Below are 22,062 nucleotides of genomic sequence, written 5' to 3' on the forward strand. Positions count from 1 at the left end.
AATAAATATATATATATATATATATACACATGCCCCCATTCTGCTGTTGATCAAACAAACAGATAGTGCTGCCCCAAGGATTGGTTCAATCAATGTTATTGTCTCGCTTGAGGAATTTTCATAGCACCACAGACACACAGTTTTTACAATTTTCAAGAAAATGAACCTATGAATGGATTACTTATGGCTGTTTCTGCATATTAAGCTGGGATAGGAGAAAGTATTTTAATACAGAAAAACTTACATACTACAGCTTTCATCAAAACCAGAGTTCAGCGGAAGGCTTCGCAAATCCTCAATGAACTTAACAAAATGCCATACCGTGAGAACACGTGCATGAGTAAACATCAACGCACTCCTTTAGTAGAACAATGAGCTTTGTAATGGATTTGTTGACAGTGGAACAGCAAAGCACTACATCCACTTACAAAGCATTTTATTACAAATGAACATAAAAGATACAAAATTACAAACTTAATAATATTGTTATCATAAGTTCTTAAAATCAAGATTTAATTTATTACATAAGTATAAAATACTAATTCACTCAATGTTATGCAACTATGAAATTGTACAATTCTGCTTGTTGAAAGCTCGAATGGTTGTGATCGTTTGAGTTGTTAAAGGAATAGTTCACCCAAAAATGTGGAAAACAAAAGATTTTTAAATCAATATCTCTGTCCATCTTTTCAATATTATACCACAGTGACTCACTTTAATGGGGTCATGAAATGCTCTTTTTTTATATATTTTTTTTTACAGTTTTAGTATCTTCCCTAAGGTCCACTGATAATGTACTTGCATTAAAACAGTCATAATTTAAATCTCTCTCTCTCTCTCGCCCTCTGTCTGAAATGCTCGACTTTGACCCAAGCGCCTCCTTAAAACTTAAAACATCCACTGTTCTAATTGGCTAACATTGTGCAGCCCCTCGAATTCAGCCATTTGAAACTCAATCAGAAGAGAATGATCCACAACATTATAAAACTAGTTTATAAGCAATCCATGCTGACTTGAGCCAGAAAAAAAAAACAAAAAATCTATGCTAATGTGATGTGAAAAACCGCAGATTCGTAGTCCAAAGGACGATGAAGATGCACACACATACAGTGTCATCATACACTGAAGCCCAGAACGCACCAAAGCGGTTGAAGACGTTTATCTTGTGCAAGTTTACATAGACCAACAATTAAAAATAGCGCAGATGTGCTCGAGAAAGAGTCCATTATGTGCCTGTACTCAAAACAGCATGAGGTAGAGCAGCTGAATGAAACCAAATGGCTTCTCCCATTGTTGAGTTGTAACCTCACTCCATGTCTTTTAAAAGCAGTGCTTTTTTTTAAAAGATATGTATCAAGCAGTCAAAGATGTCTGTGTAGTGCATGCTTTAATACAAAAATAATTCAAAATAGTCCAGATGGGTCCCCTTTGGAGTTCAGGAATAGCGAGGCCTGTCCGTCCTGCTCTCTCTCACTGAAGCACCAGTGGGCGTGTGCGATGATTTTAAGTAGGCATTGATGTTTTTTTTCGCTGTAGAGGTGGTCATGAAAATGCCTTTATTTCATTGGGGTTTAAGTTGTGAGTTCTGAAATTTGCAGTATGTTTTTATTGTAGACATACCTCTTATATGTCAAAATATCAAGGAAAATGTGATTCCTCATGGCATGATCCCTTTTGACCTCTTAAAAATAACACCCAAATGTATTATAAAAGGAGTTCTTGCGGCTCATGAATTATATTCCAAGACTTCTGAAGTCAGACGATGGGTTTTGGTGAGAAACAAATTTAAATACATATCATTTTTCAGTAATAATCTTGGGATCCATTGCACATTCATGAACAAGATGAGAGGACCTTATTCTCAATCGCTCGCGAATTAGCACTAAAAACTAAATTATGGCAGGATTGTCATTTTTGGGTGAACTACTACCTTTAAAATGGTCTTAAATGGACTATTTCTGTCATACAAGTTATTGTAGAACTTATTGTATCATACAGAATTTACTATATTGTAAAAATTACTGTCTCATAAAAAAAGCACCATGTTTTTATATATGGGTAGATTTTGATCATGAATAAATATGAAAGTACTGTATATGGCAAGATGTAGAATCTGTATAATCTTTTGCACAATTCTTTATATATTTAAACCTTTCAAATGTTTTATATACGGTGTACAATCTGCATTTGTACTAGTTTTAGCTGCTCTTTTCCCTTGTACTCCAACATGCACGTGTGTTGTACATGTATAGTAGTATTGTGTTCTGCTCTATTGTGCTTGATTATATTATACTAAATTGTATATCACACATTTTATTGTGTATATCATGCTACTGACTTGTCCCATACTGAACTGCATTTCACGGCCTCTCGTACCGTATTGCTTAATTTGAATGTATTTTCACATAATGCATTGCTCTTAGTTGGTTATTGATCTCCAGCGTCCATATCTTGTACATTTGAAATCTGTATTGTTTGTAAATCAATGCGCTGTAATTTCAGTAGCTACTGCTTCACCGCAATTTCCCTTATGGGATTATTAAATGTTCTGTCCTGTCATGTCTTGTGTATTTCAGTGCAGGTCTGTTGAAGTGTAAATTGAAGACAAGGGCAAAAATGATCCATACTGGATTTCAGCCTCCTAAAAGCAAAGAAACAAGTATAACTATACAGCAGAAACTGGAGATTATTTTCATTTGCGCTACTATTTATGAGCATTTTACCTGCTCTCACGACCACACATGTCCTCTTGCACTCGTCTTCTGTGTCAAAACGGTTCTGGTTCCCGCCACATCCTCCATACCAGAACTGTGCGCAGGCGTTCGCCTGCCGGTCGTAGTACCAGCGGATGTTATAGTCGCGACAAGAGCCCTGATCCAGGAGCAGCTCACAACGAGGGTCAAGCGGCACAACCTCTGAAATTTGCACATTATAATATTACGATATAACAGTTTAGATGCTCTCTTGTGAGATGAATGTATTCAGATATGTCACTGGGTTATTTGTTATTAACTCTATGACAATTAAATTGTTTGATCCAGGTACAGACCTAAAAGAGCACCCTGGGAAAGAAAGGCCTTCTAATCGGCCATTCACACGAATGCATTTTCGTGTTCACCTTTTTTTTTTGAATTTCAGCTAAATTCTGAATGGAGCATGGTAAGTTTTTTACCCTTAGGTAAAGGCGGCCGTGGAGCTGGTATATACCGCACTGAAGATGATGATGTGATCACAGTCGATGAGGATGATGATGATGTTGTCCCTGATGAAGGTCTGCTCTGTGTGGATGTCCCACTGGATTTTGCAGTATCTCCTCTGCCGCTGCTCTGTTCTGGACTGTGTGTCTCTGTGGCCTCAGGTAACCTCTGCACCTCCTGAGAGAAGATTACAAACTCAAACACTCAATTGTCTTGAAAACTTTAATTAACAGAGTTACTATGAGCTCCGAGGTTGATAAGCAATGGTAAATGTTTCCATTGAAGCCACAAGTCAGTGTAGTTTCAATATAATTTGTAGGGCTGTTGATTTAACGTGTTAATTCAGTGCGATTAATTATAAAAAATGCGTAAATTAAATGCATGAAATTTGCCCCCGGACCATAATATGGAATAGTCCTACCATTATAGCAATACAAGCTTGAAAAACCACCTGTTTTCAGCAGGGGGCAGTAAGCGAAACTACAGCAATATAGGCAACTCTTAGCTTTGCAGACAGAGAACAAACTGCTCCAAAAGCATCGGTCTGATGCATGAGTACATTAACGCATCCTTCGAAAAGCCCTTATAATAAATCCATCTCAGACAGATTGACAAATTCAAATGCAAAATGAACTGTTGTGGACTCGTAGCCATCTAAGCTTATGCCAATAATATGGAACAGCTGCCTTCTAAAGCCACTTTTTGTATCGTTTTATCAATGTACTCATCTGCCACAATAATGTAATTGTCACAAATCCCGCCTCCGCTGTTCCTTCCACTCACCACTAGAGGACTCCATCACCTGAGTATTGACTTTCACTCTATAAACTACATTTCCAATAACCCCGTACCTGGTTCTGATTACATTCTCACCTGTTCCTCATCTACTCAGCTATATAAGACTCTCTCCCTTTTGCTGTCATTGCAAAGTCTTGTTTTGCCCTGGATACATTCAACTCCGATGACTCATCATTACAGTAATGCATTTTAATTATCTAAATTATTATAATTAAAATATATACTGTATTATATTTCTAATTATTTAAATATAACCTTTTTTAATCTTTTTATACTACATTATTGTTATTTGAGGGGCTTTCACAGCAAATATTGATAGATGCGATTCATTAATTGGCATATCATGTTATTCATTCGATTGATCCCTCTTAATGTCTTTGGTCATTTTACCCAGGACAGGTATGGAATTTTTGTCAAGACCATCGAAACAAACAAAATAAAAACAAGAACATGTATTTTTGAATATAATTGTTTAAGAGAAATAACAATTGTATAGTAGTATGTCTAATCCATTGTCTTAACTGGTCAATTTTGACCCATATGGGAAGAACCATGCAGTTGTGGCCTTTCACCTTCTGACTTTCTGGATTTTTTACAAAATTATTTCAATCTATGAATAAAATTTGACCTAAAACAGTACCTAAACCTCTGTAATACTGCAATAAATTGTTTGACATTAGTTACAAGGAATACATTTTTTTTTTTTTGCAATGGACATGCAAATTGAGCCCATTTTGACTGCTGGAAAAGGCAATAGAATTTTATTTGTGAAATTGGTATTGTAAATTGAGACATCCTTGACCAATGTTTGCCAATTTTTATTTTTAAACAAAAACATTTCTTTAATGCCATTGTATATAATAAAAAAATTATGCATTTAAAATGGTTTTTAATATGGGTCAAAAATAACCCAAAGGACAAAAGGAGGGTGCAGTTTCTTAAGACAATATGAGGGTAAAAAAAATAAATCAATTGGCAGCCATTTTAATTTGAAAAAAAAAAAAGAAAAAAAAATGGTTTCTAAAAAATGTTTTTTAAAGAACGTTTGGTTACGTATGTAACCTCCGTTCCCCGAGGGAGGGAACGACACGTTGTGTCGGAGAAGCGACACTAGGGGACTCTCTTGAGTGCCGATATCCACCTCTGATCTATGAAAAAAGGCCAATGAGAGTTGGCAGCCGGTATTTGCATGTCCCGCCCCCGGACATACGGGTATTTAAGTGGCGCAAATACAGGAGTTCATTCAGGATTTTTCTGAGGAGCCGGAAATGGTCCGGCCACAACAGTGGCTCGGTTCAGCGACATGGTGGAGGAAAGACACAACGTGTCGTTCCCTCCCTCGGGGAACGGAGGTTACATACGTAACCAAACCTTCCCCTTCTGTCGCTCTCTCCACGTTGTGTCGGAGAAGCGACACTAGGGGACCCATTCCAATCTTGCCATGCGCTGAACCGTGAACCGCCGATACAGAGGCGGGCAGGGATTTCATCCAGTGCCGCGCATCGTCTGTACCTGGCTGCACGTACCCTTCCCCAATGCCCCATAAGAACATCGGAATCCTTCTAGTTACCCTGGGAGTGGAACAAGGCGATGTTTGCCAACATGGGAACGGGCCAGCCTGGCTGGGCCTCTTTTCTCCTATGTTTCTCGCATACAGCAATCACGGCGGGGGCCCTTACACGCATATAGGGAAGGGGGTCTTACCCAGACCCTGCGGAGACCACACCTGCCCTTTTTCTTGGGGAGGAAAAGTGGTAGACACGTCACTCAGCCGTTTTAGGGCTCGTGTGGAAAGTATGGTGCGGTGGTAGATCCAGCCTCGAAAGGGGGGAGTTGCTACAGCACGGCGACCGGGTCAGCTGTAACTGCCTAAGGGAGACACGGGGGTCCGCTCGTAAGGGGACAGAACCTTGGAATTTACACACAGGGGGAGTCCGAGCAGGAGGCCTTACCTGTGGAGCACCTATACCAGTACAGGGTAGCCATCAGGGTACCCGCAGTGGCCTGGGTCGGCGAGTTCCTCCGCTGAACCGCGGACCCGGAGGGCTGGGGAGGAATCGACCAGGGTCCCGACTCGGAGTGGGGCGCCCTGGGAAGAAGGCGCACTACTTTACCTTGACGTCAGGAAAAGGGCGCTGGGCGCAAGCGATCCACCCGGCCGGTCGGTCTACGTGTTACCGAGTTCTACGTGCTCGGACCTGACAAAACACGAGATGCAACCGACTCAACGTGGAGGTTGTAAAACCTTGTGAAGGTGTTGGGTGTTGCCCAACCCGCGGCTCTGCAGATGTCTGCTAGGGAGGTGCCCTTGGCCAGTGCCCACGAGGACGCAACTCCCCTTGTTGAGTGAGCTTGGACCCGCAAGGGACACGGCCTGGGTGTGATAAGCCAGTGTGATGGCGTCGACAACCCAGTGGGCGAGCCTCTGTTTGGAGACGGCATTCCCTTTCTGCCGTCCCCCAAAGCAGACAAAGAGCTGCTCAGAGCGTCTGGTGCTCTGTGTGTGGTCCAGGTAAATGCACAGGGCGCGCACTGGACATAGCAACGAAAGGGCTGGGTCTGCCTCCTCCTGGGGCAGTGCTTGCAGGTTCACTACCTGATCTCGGAGGGGTGTGGTAGGAACCTTGGGCACATAGTCCGGTCGCGGTCTTAGGATCACAGACGTATCCGCCGGACCGAACTCCAGGCAAGTGTCGCTGACAGAGAACGCTTGCAGGTCCCCGACCCTCTTGATAGAGGTGAGTGCGATCAGCAGGGCCGTCTTAAGAGAGAGGGCCCTGAGTCCAATTGATTCAAGTGGCTCGAAGGGAGGTCTCTGGAGTCCTGCCAAGACTACCGAGAGATTTCAGGAGGGAACTAGGCCTGGCCGGGAGGGATTCAACCTCCGGGCGCCTCTCAGGAACCTGAGGATCAGGTCGTGCTTACCCAAAGCCTCGCCGTCTACAGGATCGTGGTGGGCGGCAATGGCGGCAACATACACCTTGAGGGTGGACGGGGACAGCCTCCTGTCCAGCCTCTCCTGTAGGAACAGGAGCACTGACTTGATCGCGCATCTCTGCGAGTCTTCAGTTCAGGAAGAACACCAATCTGCGAACAAGCGCCACTTTAGGGCGTAAAGGTGCCTGGTAGAGGGGGCTCTGGCTTGGTTGATTGTATTCACAACGGTCGCCGGTAAGCCGGCTAGCTCTTCCGCATCCCGTCCAGGGACCAGACGTGGAGGTTCCAAAGGTCTGGGCGCGGGTGCCAGAGCGTGCCCCGTCCCTGAGAGAGGAGGTCCTTTCTCAGGGGAATTCGCCAGGGAGGAGCTGTCGCGAGAAGTCTGAGTTCCGAGAACCAAGTCCGAGTGGGCCAGTAAGGGGCCACTAACGTGACTTGCTCCTCGTCCTCCCTGACCTTGTACAGTACCGGTGCAAGAAGGCTCACTGGGGGAAATGCGTACTTGCGCAGCCCCGAGGGCCAGCTGTGTGCCAGCGCGTCTGTCCCGAGGGGAGCCTCTGTTAGGGCGTACCAGAGTGGGCAGTGGGAGGTTTCCTGGGAGGCAAACAGGTCTACCTGGGCCTTGCCAAACCATTCCCAAATCAGCTGGACCGACTGGGGGTGAAGCCTCCACTCCCCGCCGGGCAGGCGTTGTCGTGATAGCGCGTCCGCTACGACATTGAGCTTGCCGGGGATGTGAGTGGCACGCAGCGACTTGAGGAAAAGTTTTAGAGGGACCACTGTGCAGCACTGACTGAGCACGCTCGCGAGACGTGCTGTCATCAACATTTCCCAGTTGACCTGAAACCCCAAGCGGCTGAGGTGCCGGAGCACCTGGTCTCTGTGTGTGCATAGTAACTCTCGAGAGTGTGCTAAGATGAGCCAGTCGTCGAGGTAGTTGAGAATGCTGATGCCGGCTACTCGTAGCTGTGACCTTCGTGAAGACGCGAGGGGACAGAGACAGGCCGAAGGGGAGGACCTTTGTACTAAAATGCCTGGCCGTCGAACGCGAACCGTAAGAAGGGTCGGTGTCATGGCAGAATTGAGACGTGGAAGTACGCGTCCTTCAGGTCTACCGCTGCGAACCAATCTAGATGCTGAACACCAGCCAGAATATTTCTCTGCGTGAGCATTTTGAACGGGAGTTTTAACAAGGCCCGATTGAAAACTCGCAGGTCCAGGATTGGTCATAAGCCGCCGCCTTTCTTGGGTACAATGAAGTAAGGGCTGTAGAAACCCTTCCTCATTTCGGTTGGAGGGATGGGCTCCACCGCGCCCTTGGCTAAGAGGGTCGCGATTTCCGTGCGCAGGGAACTGGCATGCTCGCCGTGTACTGCGGAAAAGCGGACGCCTCTGAAGGGGGGCGGGAGCCGGGCAAACTGAATTGCGTAACCGAGTCGAATGGTCCGGTGCAGCCAGCGTGATGTGTTGGGAAGCGAAAGCCACGCTTCCCAGCTCTGCGCTGGGGCACCAAAGGGACGAGTATTTTGGACGTACCCGGCGGGGCCTCGCAGCGGGGCGGAACAGGTAGTGCAACGTCAGGCGGCTTCGTTGCGGCCTGAGGTTGAGGTGCTGAGAATAAACTCAAAGCACTTACCTTGCTCCGTGCACCCCGCAGGGGGCGGGTTCGTGACTGAGGAGGAGGTCTGATGCTGGCGTCCTCTGGACTCGTCTGAACCGGCCGGCCGGGGGACAGTCGTGGGCAGGCAGAAGGCGGGATCGCCGCATCCGGTGTACCGGGACTGTCGTAATCTGAAAGCAGATTGCCGTGAGAACAGCATTTGCGGGCCAGGTGACCCAGAGGCAAAGGAAATAGCTCTTTTATTGAGAATGTGGGTACCACAGCCCCCGTCAGGGGGGTGTGGCAAATGAAAAAACAAAGGATTCTCCTCCCGGCCCTCCACCGGGGGACGGAGCGGTCTTACCACCTCCGGAGCTAACGTCTTCGGCTCTGGGTCGGCTGTCTCAGGTACGCTTGGGAGCCTTCCGGGTCCTAGAGGGGGTTCGTGAGACAGGGGGCGTGCGCCACGCCTGCGGGGTGCTCGATGCTGGGGCTGAGAGCTGGGCCCGGGTTGAGGCGGAGCAGCAGCTGGTTTCTTTGCCGCAAGGGGACGCCCTCGGTGAGCAGATGGGGCAGGGCCCGTAGCGGCAGGTGTGCGGCGGGGCATGATGTGAGAGATGGCCTCCGTCTGCTTTTTCACCGCGGAGAACTGTTGGGCGAAGTCCTCGACGGTGTCGCCCGAAAAGGCCAATCTGAGAGACAGGTGCGTCCAGGAAGCGGTTCTTGTCGGCCTCACGCATCTCGACCAGATTGAGCCAGAGATGGCGTTCCTGGACCATTAGGGTGGCCATCGCCTGTCCGAGTGCCTGCGCTGTGGCCTTCGTCGCTCTCAGGGCGAGGTCGGTCGCTGAGCGCAGTTCCTGCAGCACATCTGGATCAGGTCCACCCCCGTGCATGTTTCTGAGTGCTTTGGCCTGGTGGACTTGCAGGAGGGCCATCACATGCAGGGCAGAGGCAGCACGTCCAGCCGCACTGTAGGCCTTCGCGTTGAGCGAGGATGTTGTCCTACAGGGCTTGGATGGGAGTGCGAGGCGGCCATGCCAGGAGGTAGGGCTACCGGGGCATAGATGGTGCGCTAACTGCCCTATCGACCTGGGGAATCGCCCGTATCCATGGCTCTCCGCCGTCGAGGGTGGTGAGAGTGGAGCGGGTGGCACCTAGACGGGCGGAGAGCGGGGCTTTCCACGTAGACGTCAGCTCGTCATGCACCTCCGGGAAAAACGGGACCGGGGGGATGCGAGGCCGTGAACGGCACACTGTCCCCAGGAACCAGTCATCCAACCGTGAAGGCTGTGGGGAGGATGGAGGGTTCCAATCCAACCCCACGCTCACGGCGGCCCAGGAAAGCATGTCAGACATCCGAGCGTCAGCCTCAGCCTGGGCCTGCTGGCCCGAAGGCGGCAGTCCAGGGGAGTCCTCGTCATCAGACATCACACTCTCCGATGCAGTGGCGAGCTCATCTGCTTCAGGCTCGGGAGGATAGACAGCCAGGCCGAGGCGAGCCGCTATCGCCACGAGCATGGACGGGGACCAGCGAGCGTGTCGGGGAACGGGAGGTTCGCGGGAGGTTCGCGGGGGGCTACCCGGCGAAACTGCACCTGCTGCCGCCCCCAAATCGCCCCCAGCGCCAACCGCATCGTCCTCAATCCCGAGGGAAGAAGGAGCAATGCGGGGTGCAGCTGGGGTGGCTTGCTTTCTGTTGAAAGCAAGCCGCGACCGCAACGTGGTCATGGTCATGTTCTCGCAGTGAGAACATGAACCATCCTAAGCGCCGCCTCGGTGTGATCGCGGCCCAAACACACGAGACAGCGCCTGTGGCCGTCTGAAGCAGAGAGGCTTCTACCGCATCCAGGAACAACACAGGGGCGGAAGGGCATCTTGAAAAAGACACGTCCTGAAAAGGACGTTCAACGCCGCTGTGTTTTGCTCTTTTAGAGAAATTACTCTTTTAATAGAAATTTGCTCTTTTAAATACACAATGTGTGTGTGTGTGTATCTGCGCTGTCGAAGCGCTCAGGGGCAACAATGCACGGCGTGCAATGTGAAGGAGAAAGCTGCTGCTGTGCGCCGTCAAGATCCAACAGCATGCAGATCGTCAGAGGAAACAGGAACGTTTATAGTGGTGTGTAAACTCGCAGCAAACTGCAGACAGACCATCGGCTCTGAAGAAATTTTCTGAATGAACCGCTTAAATACCCGTATGTCGGGCGGGACATGCAAATACCGGCTGCCAACTCTCACTGGCCTTTTTTCATAGATCAGAGGTGGATATCGGCGCTCAAGAGAGACCCCTAGTGTCGCTTCTCTGACACAACGTGGAGAGAGCGACAGAAGGGGAACTAAACTACCCACAATCCTGAAGCAAGATAGACCAATCAAAGATGGCGCTGTTGCCTACACTCTCAAACTACTTTTATATTTGTATACTTTTATATTATATTTTGCTTTGATTGTTTTGATAATGATAATTGGTGACTAAGTCAATAGTTTTATATAGCACCATTGTTTTGATTACATCATTCACAATGTTTTATGAGCTCTTTTTTTCAGATTTTCAAATACTTTTTAGCTTAAAATAAAAAATGTTGTGACTGTGCTTTTGGTAATGTTCATGGCTTAGCACTCATCTTTAAAGAATTATTACAAATCCCAATGGAGAAAATGAATGGCAGACCATCACTGCTGTGATCTCTCAATGCAGAGGCCATTAGTGTACTAACCTCATCAGTGTTCGGACCAAATGTTGGAGCCAAAGTATCACCCCTCTCACTTTCTTGTGTGACCGTGTTTGTTCCAGTTTTCTCTCTGTTGCCTTCAGATATGTCAGTCCCGTAATTGTACCTGCCTTTACCATTGATACGGTTTCCGTTAATACCGTATCCATTTTGGAAACCATTGATGCGATTGAAAATAAGTGCTCCATTTTCATCCTCACAGAGCTGACTGACTAGTTTGGACTCCAAAGCTGTATGAGGGAATACAAAGGGATATTAAACAAGTTGAGGGATTATTTTGTGCATGTATTTGAATTGGCATGCAACCTCGAAATTTCTCCCATTTTCTCCCCAATATGGAATGCCCAATTCCCAATGCACTCTAAGTTCTCATAGTGGTGCAGTGACTCGCCTCAATCCGGGTGGCGGAGGACAAATCTCAGTTGCCTCTGCATCTGAGACAGTCGATCCGCGCATCTTATCTCGTGGCTTATTGTGCATGTTACCGCGGAGACGTAGCGTGTGTGTGGAGGCTTCACGCTATTCTCCGCGGCATCCATGCACAACTCAACACGTGTCCCACCGAAAGCGAGAACCATATTATAGTGACCATGATTAGGTTAACCAATGTGACTGTACCCTCCCTAGCATTCAGGCCAATTTGGTTGCTTAGGAGACCTGGCTGGAGTCACTCAGCATGCCCTGGATTCAAACTCGCGACTCCAGGTGTGGTAGTCAGCGTCCTTACTCGCTGAGCAACCCAGACCCAGAATTTGCTGTTTCTTCGCAGTTGTATTACCTGGCAAGGTGTTGAAGTCATCTATGTAGTACATGTGTTCACTGTCAGGGTCTGACGCAATGAGATTAAGCTCCTGGAGAAACTCGGCCTGCGTCGGATCACTGATGTTAATGATTCCCAGCGCGTACATCTCAATGTTGGCAGCATGCGCCTCCCTTACAGCAATGTCCAGTTTCACTGGTTCCCGTTTATCCGTTTGTCCATCAGTGATGACGATGGCCACCTTCCTCACCCCTGTTCTCGCGCTGTAGAACACTTCCTGCGTTGCTTTGCGGATGGCAGAGCCGGTGTATGTGCCTTCGCCGATATAGGAAATCCTACGTATTGCTTGTTTTACATCTTGTTTGGTCATGTAGCGAGCGAGGTTAAACTCGAGCTGAACCTCAAGGCTGTACAAAACAAGTCCGACTCGAGTGGCATTACGCCCCACGGTGAGTCTGTCGACTAGTGCGGCCATAAAGTCCTTTATGATCTCGAAGTTTTCAGGTCCAACGCTCTCTGAGCTGTCAATCACAAACACAAGCTCCATAGGGCTTTCTTTACATTTGACTCCACAGCCTGAAAGACAATCCATTTCATAAACAAATGTACTAAGTAGTGGACTGAAATGCATTGTTAAATATATCGTTAAATAACGCTAAAGGAATAATTCACTCAAAAATGTAAATTCTGTCATTATTTACGCACCCTCATGTTGTTTCAAACACGTGTGCTGTTATTTATGCAGCTCTGGCCATACAATGACTAGACACAGTCACTACGTCTGTCATGCTCCAAAAAGGACCACAAAATAACTAAGGCTGCTTTTACACTGCTGTGCTGAATCCACAAATCTGATCTTTTGATCATATCCTGCCTGTTTACATTAACTTAAAGGAATAGTTCACCCAAAAATTTAAATTCTCTCATCATTTATTCACCCACATGCCATCCCAGATGTGTACATACAAAGTTTTTTTGAAGAATATCTCAGCTCTGTTGGTCCATTAAATGCAAGTGAATGGTGGCCAGAACTTTGAAGCTCAAAAAGCTTATAAAAGCAGCATAAAATTAATCCATGAGACTCCAGCGGTTTAATCCATGTTTTCAGAATCGATGTGATTGGTGTGAGTGAGAAACAGATCAATATTTAAGTAATTTTTTCCCATAATTTCCCTTCTTTTGTTTTCGCTATTCACAACTTACTGTGCAGAGAACAATGTGAAAGTGAAAGTGGAGATTTATAGTAAAAAAAACAACTTAAATATTGATCTGTTATTCACCTATACCTATTTTATATGTTTTGAAGACATGGATTAAACCACTGGATGGATTACATTTATGCTGCATTTATGTGCTTTTTGGAACTAGTTCTAGTCACCATTCACTTGCATTCTATGGACCTATAAATGCTGAAATATTCTTCTATAAATCTTTGTTGTGTTCAGCAGAAGAAAGAAATTCATACACATTTGGGATGGCATGATGGTGCATAAATGATGACAGAATTAAAATGTTTGGGTGAACTATTCCTTTAAGACATCGACTGTGTTTCCATAAATTATCCACAAAGACGCACGCACCAGTCTGTCAGTCAGCACTATTTACTAAGCGTTGTTTTAGTAGTAGTCCTAGTAAGTGTTTAACATGAACGGCAACATACATTCCAATGTTCTTCTTAATATCGATTAACATCACTTGAATTGCCTACAATTAATTCTTCAAAAGGAGAAGATGACTTAGGAAGTGACTCAGATCGGATGCTGATCACACGTGTGCAACACCCGTTTAGTGTCGGATGAGTAAAATAATCTGATTTGTTTGTGACATTGTAAATGCAGCCTAAAAGTAGTTCAAACAACTCTAACACGTCATCATTGACTCTCTGAAACCAAACATGATGCGTAATTTTTTCAATCAAGACGCAAATCTTGGGCAACTTCATCGGAGAGAAGATTATCAGTGAATAACGACTCAAAATTAATTTTGTTCTTCACACAAGCTTATCATGTGGCTTCAGAAGACTTGGAAAATTAAGTCATATGGGGTACTTTTATGTTTTTTTGTTTTATTACCTTTTGGGAACTTGACAGATGTTGTCACTATGAACTGCAATAGCTGCATAAAGATTCTTATACATTTCTTATTTTGCATCCCAACGAAAAATTAACAGCATTCAGGTTTGAAACAACATGCAGGTGAATAAATAATGAAAAATCTACATTTTTGAGTGAACTATTCCTTTATGATGTGAAAAAGGGTCATACCACAAATCTCCCTGATCATTCGGATTATCTCGTCCCTCTGAAAACCAATAACTTTAGTCATTACAATTTACATGCTATATTTTTGAGAATTGTAACATGCTGTGAAAGACATACCGTTAGTCCTGACTCTCCTTTCATTCCCGGTTTACCCTGAAAGAAAACTTGATCAATCAAATCAACAAAAATGTCTCAAACTATACAAGTAAAAGTAATGGTCTACACCTAAACACTCCCAAATATGATGATCCCCTTGTGGATGATCCTCGTTCCTAATATATATATATATATATATATATATATATATATACGGTATATGCACAAATAAATAGTTATAGAAAATAGTTATATTGTATTAAGTTTATAGTGTTTTTCCTTACCATCTTATTTAAACTATTAATGTTTATTTAAAAAACTTAAGAGAAACATTTTTAATGAAATTCAAATGTATTTATAGCAATTTCTCAATAAATATAATTCTAAAACAGCTTTACCGGGAATATGGACTTGCAACCCCCAGTCAGCAAACTAAAGGTGACAGCTAAAGATTCAAGAAATATGTTTTCTTAACAATCCTATATGCATATTTTTATAATTTGTTTCTTACAGTTAAAACTAGGGCTGTGAATAGTATAAAACAATCACTGGTTCTCAACCAGGGGGCCACTAGGGGGCCTCAGAAAACCTCCAAGGGGGCCACAAGGTGACTTAAATTTAGTTAACACATGTTATAATAATCTTTATTAAATGCATAAAACAGCAAAAAAAAAAATTAAATAAATAAAATAAATCAAGATGTAAACATGTTAACTGACCTTATTTCTTAATTCTGTTTGGTCCTTTTTGTGCTAAATAACTTTTTGTTAATTTTCACAGTCCATTGCTGTTAATTTGTCTTTATTACTGTTCATTTTCTTGGCATTTTTATTAATTTACTTTAAGTTATTACATTTTTATGTTTGAAATAAATGATTGGTAACAAAATGATTATTTTATGTCTTATCTTTGTAACACCAGGTCAGGTTTGATTATATGTACAGTATTGATTATAATGTGACATTACTGCAGAAATTGACTCTTTTTAACACAAATGCTCAACTTTGAAAAATTATAGTTTGATAATGTCTAATTATATATCCAAATGCACAACTTGTGATAAAATGTAGAATTACTACACAACAGGCGGCTGCATAGAACACTGCAGCCATCTACTGGCTAATATTGTCATAACATGATTTTTTTTTTATTAACTTTTATTTTTCTTTAATCACGAGATGGCAGCAATCTGTCCTCAATACAGGACGCATTCTCATATTTTCTTCATGTTCCAACTACTTACTGTTTTTAATGTTGTGATGTTACATAAATTGGCTAATTTGAATATGCAAATGATTGGTGAAATTGAGAAAGTCATAGCAGGTGCTCTATATGTATATTTTTAGTTTATTTGTTTGTTGCATATAAAGCTTTAAAACTTTAAGTTGTAAGCCTAAACTAACCCTGTCAAGTAATTTAATAAGGAACTTTAGAAAATTGACTTTCGCTGAAAGGTGAGCAGCTTGCATCTCTGAAAGCAAGCTGCCCTACTCAATCAGAATAGAAGGGTTAATTCAACAATAATTCAACAACCTTCAACTGTTGTTTTTATAGAAGAAAATACAGTTCTTTAGCATTACAATAATTTTTTTTATTCTTTTGACATTCCATTCCTCCTAGTTTCCTAGAGTTGACCAATTTGAAATGCTCTACAAACGCAGCAAAATATCAGGAACACACCTATGGCACTTAAAAATGCTGTCTAGGTCAAAGAGCTGGCCAACAGCCCATGCTAACCAGTCAAATCCTGACCATTTGAAGTAGTTATGTAGCTCACTAGAGTTTGGAAAAGAGCTTTTTAATAGCTTTACTAACTGTTTGACCAGGAACTCCATGATCCCCCATATCACCTTTGACCCCTTTTATCCCTCTCTCGCCCTGAGCTCCACGATCACCCTGAGGAACACAGATTGTCCTAATATAAACACTGTATGAATGTTCATTAATATAACAGCTTATAAACTGTACAAAAACCACATACCTTTGCCCCTGAGATTCCTTCTCCAGGTTGTCCCCTTGGCCCTGTCACGCCCTGTGACCCCTGATCACCCTGTAACAGTGTATTAAAGGGACATTACACCCAAAAATGAAAGTTCTGGCAATATTTACTCATCCTCATGCCATTACAAACCGGTATGCTATTCGTTCATTGAATAGAACACATTTCATCTGTTCCTCACACAAGCTGTTGTATGGCTCCAGAAGACTTGGAAAACAATGCACAAGTGCACATGTACTTTTGTGGTGTTTTTTTTTTTTTTATCCTTTTAGGAGCTTGACAGCAGTGGTCACTATGAACTGTTATTGTACTAGGTAAAGCTTCTACTATCATTACAGAATATAATTTTGTGTGAAATATTCCTTTAAGAAATGCGTTTGAAATTGCAGAGATGTGCACATGTTTATGCAAGCATGCATATGAATTAGTGTGAGTCTCACCTTTGGACCCTGTAAGCCTGGTCCAGGTGGCCCGGTAGGCCCAGGAGGTCCTGGTCTTCCCATTGTACCCTGGTATGTTTAGAAACAGTATGGACCACAAATTTAAAAGCGAGAAAAACATTCTGATTCATGTACGATTAAATAAAATCAGCAGTTGGAGATCTGGAATGATGTTCAGTTACTGGAGGAGATAGTCAGGATGTATTGGACATATGTAACAGATTTAGAAGAGGTAGAGTATGTGTCAGGAGAATATATGATCATGGATATATTACTATGATCTATGTGCTGTAAAGATGATTGAGGAATGCATTCTTTCAGAGAGAAAACTGAACCTAGTGACTTGCAAGGACCACAGATAGTTTTGTGTTTAGGCCCCAAAATGTATTTGGCCACACATAAAAATACATGAACCAAGTGGAATTTATTAAAAAAATATATAGTTCACTTTTCAAGCAAAGCAAGTTGGCTAGTTTTGAAGTTAGTTCTGTGAAAAGGTTAAGAGTTATTGCATTATCTGATTTCAGATGACGTACAGGTGGTCCTTGTAGTCCTTCTCCTGGAGGTCCTGCTGGGCCTGGCAAACCTCTGAAGCCAACATCACCCTGAGGAATATCTGTGATTATAGCCCATACAAACGTTTTCATAATACACATACATATTCTCTGCGTTATCTGACCCATAAGAGTCTTCCTACCTTTGGTCCTGGTATTCCTATTCCCTCTTGTCCAGGTTCCCCTTGAAGTCCAGGAAGACCAGGAGGCCCCTGGAAGGGATGTCAACAAACAAATGTAGCAAGTGACTTACAGGAAGACTATTACATGGACTAATCAGAAATTACACACTTCCATTTGAAACATCCCAGCCCTAAGCTTCAGCAGCTAGGCCATCCGTCCCAAACGTACACACATAAAGAGTGCAGAAACACACCATATGAACTTTCAAACAAAATATGGACTTTTTACTTACTACAGGACCAGGATATCCGTCCCCTTTTGGACCACTCATACCAGGAGGTCCTGGGTTGCCACGATCACCCTTGGAAACAAAGAGTGAAAGATCCATTGGTTTTTATAAAGACAAACAACTTATTAACGACATAGTAACAGCAAACACATTTTCTATGTAATGGTTTAATTTTTATACTCAAATTCATTTCCAACCTTTGGTCCAGGAAGTCCATATCCTGTCTCCCCTACTGGCCCGGATGGACCTGGTGGCCCCACATCACCCTGCAAAGAGACGTTGCATATTGTAAACACGTGTACTGTGTATTTGAAAGATTTCTGCATATATACACAATACAGTGAGGTGCAAAAGCCTGAGACCACTAGTGCAAAAGATTGACCGATAGTGAATTTAGCAGATACTGATAACTAAGTTGGTGGAAAAGAACGAAAATGGATCAATCGGCAGAAAAATGTCTAAGTCTTTACTTACAATGTTGGGCGCATACATTGAGGCTACAAAATGAATAACTTCCAGATCCAGTTTATTGATCAAACCAAAATCCCAATAACAACTAGAAAATAATGAAGATTTGGTGCATGATCCTGGACATTACAGATATTACAGCTTCTTTTTCTGTTAAAGCATACATTTCTGTAAAGCTGCTTTGAATTTATGTGTGCTAAGCGCTATACAAATAAACATTTCTTGACTTGTGTTAGGGGGTGAGGGGAGGCAAACATGCGGTCAGAGACAGAGGGGTCCACCTCCAAGGGAACTGGATGACAATCCAGGCTTAGGCGAACAGGAAGGTAACCGCACCTCTAGAGACAGGCAACCAACAGACACACAAACAATCTCCAACTAAACAAGAGAGCACGGTTAACAATAAACTGGCAAAGAAAGAGGGGAAACCCAAGGAATAAGTAGGGAGTGCAATAAGTGAGAAGCAGGTGGAACGGGTGAGTAAATCATCGCCATGATCAGCGCATCTCCGGGAGCAATCAGCATTCCCATTGAAACGCTGATCAGGCGTGCCAGCTCCACTTGTGAGAGGGAGAGAGAAAAACAAAAAAACAGTATGAACCGCCCCAAATGCCGGAACCATGACAACTTGACCTATAGTTCAAACAAGCCTAAAACACACAAGGGACTCATATTTTGAAAGAATGGAGACTTAGCCCAGTTACAATGCTATAATGCTAATGTGTTGATGGTGCACGTTTCTATATATTCAAATTTTTATCTGCATGCTCTCGCATTAATTTAGAGCACTTGACAATTTAATCAAAATGACAAAATATGCATTGGCATGAGAATAAATATATGGATGAATATTGTCAATGATGAAAGATTTAGATGCAGCAAATCCCTACATTAATGTTTTTAATTAACCTCTAGAGGATGCTGTTATACTGTTGTATTCTCCAGCACTGGCCACAGAGGAACATGGAAGAAAACAATTATTAAAGTAATGAATTTTGCCGATAACGATAGTTCCAAAATACAACTGTCGAAACAGATTAATCGGTAAAACAATATTTTTAATTACAAATCAAATTATGGATGTCCCAATACCATTTTTGAACAATGAGTGCGAGTACCTTTTCGTTACTCGCCGATACCTGTTTTTATTTTCTGAATCAATATTTTATTTAAATTTTTATTTATTAAATGTTTTAATTTCTTAGTATTACGTCCTTCTTTATTGCATTAATGACAGCATGCACTCAAGCTGGCATGGACTTCCCAAGTTTGTGAAAAACCTGATGATTATGTTATCCAGCATGATTTGTGAATGTCCCAAAGAGCATCTATGACCTTTATTTATTTCCACATTTTAATAAAAAATTCCTTATTTTTTTATATTTATTGATTTTCTCCACTTTTCTCCCCAATTTGGAATGCCAAGTCCTTGAGATGGCGTAATGACTCGTCTCAATCTGGGTGGCGGAGGACGAATCTCAGTTACCTCCATGTCCAAGACAGTCCATCTGGGCATCTTATCATCTTATCGAGCATGTTGAGCGCGTTACCGTGGAGACCTAGCTCGCGTGGAGGCCCACGCTATTCTCAGCGTCATCCACGCACAACTCACCACGCGCCCCACCGAGAGTGAGAACCACTAATTGCGACCACGAGGAAGTTACCCCATGTGACTCTTCCCTCCCTAGCAACTGGGCCAATTTGGTTGCTTAGGAGACCTGTCTGGAGTCACTCAGCACTACCTGTATTCAAACTCGTGACTCCAGGGGGTGGTAGTCAGCGTCAATACTCACTGAGCTACCCAGGCCCCCCCCCAAATAAAAAATTCCTCATTTTTCATTTGGTCTCAGGCTTTAGGACTCAAGATTGTAGAGACTATTCTGAATTGACATCTATTGAAAATATTGTGGCGTTTGATTACTGAGAGCTCATACTTTTGGTCCAGTTATTGCACGTCCCTGTAGTCCAGGTAAACCCTGTCGCCCTGGTGTGCCAGGCTCACCCTACAAACAGATTAACAGAGAATAGAGACATTTAATGAATTTTGTTCCTTGTTTGCTGTAGTTTCTCAAACCTATTTTACATAGAATGTAGTGTCAATATACCAAAAGACAAAATATTCAAGAACTGACATTGATATAAAACTAACTGCCCACCTTTGACCCTGAGGGCCCAGCTATTCCTGGTGGCCCTGCCAATCCACGGATTCCCCGCTGACCCTGATCACCCTGAACAACATTACATCATCAACCAGACATCACATCAGTGGGCATCAAGTTGGTCTTCACAATTAAAAACTTCATGAAATTGCTTGACAAGCACAATTTCATTTCTGTGTTGATTCTGTTCTGAAGATGGAGTGAGGTAAATAATAATTCCTTGCATTTATATAGCGCTTTTCTAGGCACTCAAAGCACTTTACATAGTATAGGGGGAATCTCCTCAACCACCACCAGAACACCACCACACACACACACCAGCTATTGGTGGAGAGGAGAGAGTATGAGTATAGTTATAGTTATGTAGCCAATTCAGGGATGGAGATTAATACAATGCCATGGTAGATAGGGGCCAATGGGGGGTATTTGACCAGGACACCAGGGTTACACCCCTACTCTTTACAAGAAGTGTCCTGGGATTTTTAATGACCACAGAGAGTCAGGACCTTGGTTTAACATCTCATCCAAAGGATGGTGCCTTTTTTACAGTATAGTGTCCCCATCACTATACTGGGGCATTAGGACTCACACAGACCATAGGGTGAGCACCCCCTGCTGGCCTCCCTAATACCACTTCCAGCAGCAACCTTGGTTTTCCCCCGGAGGTCTCCCATCCAGGTACTGGCCAGGCTCAACCCTGCTTAGCTTTAGTGGGTAACCAGGAAAGAGATGCAGGGGTGATATGGCTGCCAGCCAGGTATCCAATAGCCTTTAGTTTACCTTCATCTGCCTTGAAAAAACAAGATTTGCTACTTGGCAGGTGGTATTAGATTGAATGACAGTCTAATTTTAGAGAACATTTTATAGGACAAAATGTTTATATACAGCCCTGAGAGCAAGAATGTAAAGCTAACAGACACTGACTCAAAGCCACAAAACTTTCAAGGAGTCTATAAGATGAAATGGAAATGTAAGAAAGGTAAGATACTTTTTCACCCTGGATGCCCATTCCTGCTGCTCCTTCAGGGCCCCTCAACCCAGGGGCCCCTGGCTCTCCCTGCAATACACACAGAGAAACACAAATGCATGTTACATTTTTACTAATACATCAATGCTCACTAAGCCATGGGTACAAATAATTTGATACAGGGGAAAGTGGTAAAGGTGAAACTTGTACCTTCTGTCCTGGTGCTCCATCCTCTCCAGGTAAACCTGGTAACCCTGATAACCCTGAAGACCCAGGTTCTCCCTAAACATGACAATAATTCAAAATCAGCATCAACGAGGTCACCATTTCAAATGTGCACTAGGAAGAAATCTGGTAGTGCTGTTGATGTCTCCACTTTTCAGCCCTGCTGAAAAGCATATGAATGTGCTTTTGATGCTAATCTCCAGTTGAGATGCTGCTGTGAACACCAGGCTAACATAACCAAAATGGTCAAGGAGATTCAACAGAAAAACCATGATTGTCGGCCAGGCTTTACCAACAAAGTTTTGCCAATATGCAGCATGGCAATGCTTCTCTATCATATAGACAAGCACCTAAACAGCTTCAATCAACCATGACCAGCATGAAAATGGCTTTTTAAACCTGGTCTTTGCAGCAGGGTGGTAAGCCGTCTTTGCAAACTTTTCAAGGTAGCACT

General features: G+C 43.6%; 1 protein-coding gene across 1 annotated transcript in view; it reads right to left on the reverse strand.

Moving 5' to 3' along the window:
• Positions 1-307: 307 nt before the first annotated feature.
• Positions 308-22,062, reverse strand: part of col28a2b (collagen, type XXVIII, alpha 2b) — a 49,522-nt gene continuing 27,767 nt past the window's right edge. Inside the window, exons 19-36 of the mRNA XM_052130511.1 lie at positions 21,594-21,665; positions 21,405-21,473; positions 20,414-20,485; positions 20,192-20,260; positions 17,987-18,055; positions 17,793-17,861; positions 17,521-17,589; positions 17,360-17,428; positions 16,824-16,892; positions 16,366-16,434; positions 16,200-16,280; positions 14,406-14,441; positions 14,292-14,328; positions 12,046-12,603; positions 11,253-11,497; positions 3,173-3,374; positions 2,724-2,915; positions 308-2,641 (exon numbers count right to left, since the gene is read on the reverse strand). Of these exons, the coding sequence (XP_051986471.1) occupies positions 2,634-2,641; positions 2,724-2,915; positions 3,173-3,374; positions 11,253-11,497; positions 12,046-12,603; positions 14,292-14,328; positions 14,406-14,441; positions 16,200-16,280; positions 16,366-16,434; positions 16,824-16,892; positions 17,360-17,428; positions 17,521-17,589; positions 17,793-17,861; positions 17,987-18,055; positions 20,192-20,260; positions 20,414-20,485; positions 21,405-21,473; positions 21,594-21,665 (2,055 nt within the window). The 3' untranslated portion in view covers positions 308-2,633. The remainder of the gene's footprint in view (positions 2,642-2,723; positions 2,916-3,172; positions 3,375-11,252; positions 11,498-12,045; positions 12,604-14,291; positions 14,329-14,405; positions 14,442-16,199; positions 16,281-16,365; positions 16,435-16,823; positions 16,893-17,359; positions 17,429-17,520; positions 17,590-17,792; positions 17,862-17,986; positions 18,056-20,191; positions 20,261-20,413; positions 20,486-21,404; positions 21,474-21,593; positions 21,666-22,062) is intronic.

This window comes from Xyrauchen texanus, chromosome 7 (genome assembly GCF_025860055.1).
Source record: "Xyrauchen texanus isolate HMW12.3.18 chromosome 7, RBS_HiC_50CHRs, whole genome shotgun sequence".
Lineage (NCBI taxonomy): Eukaryota > Metazoa > Chordata > Actinopteri > Cypriniformes > Catostomidae > Xyrauchen > Xyrauchen texanus.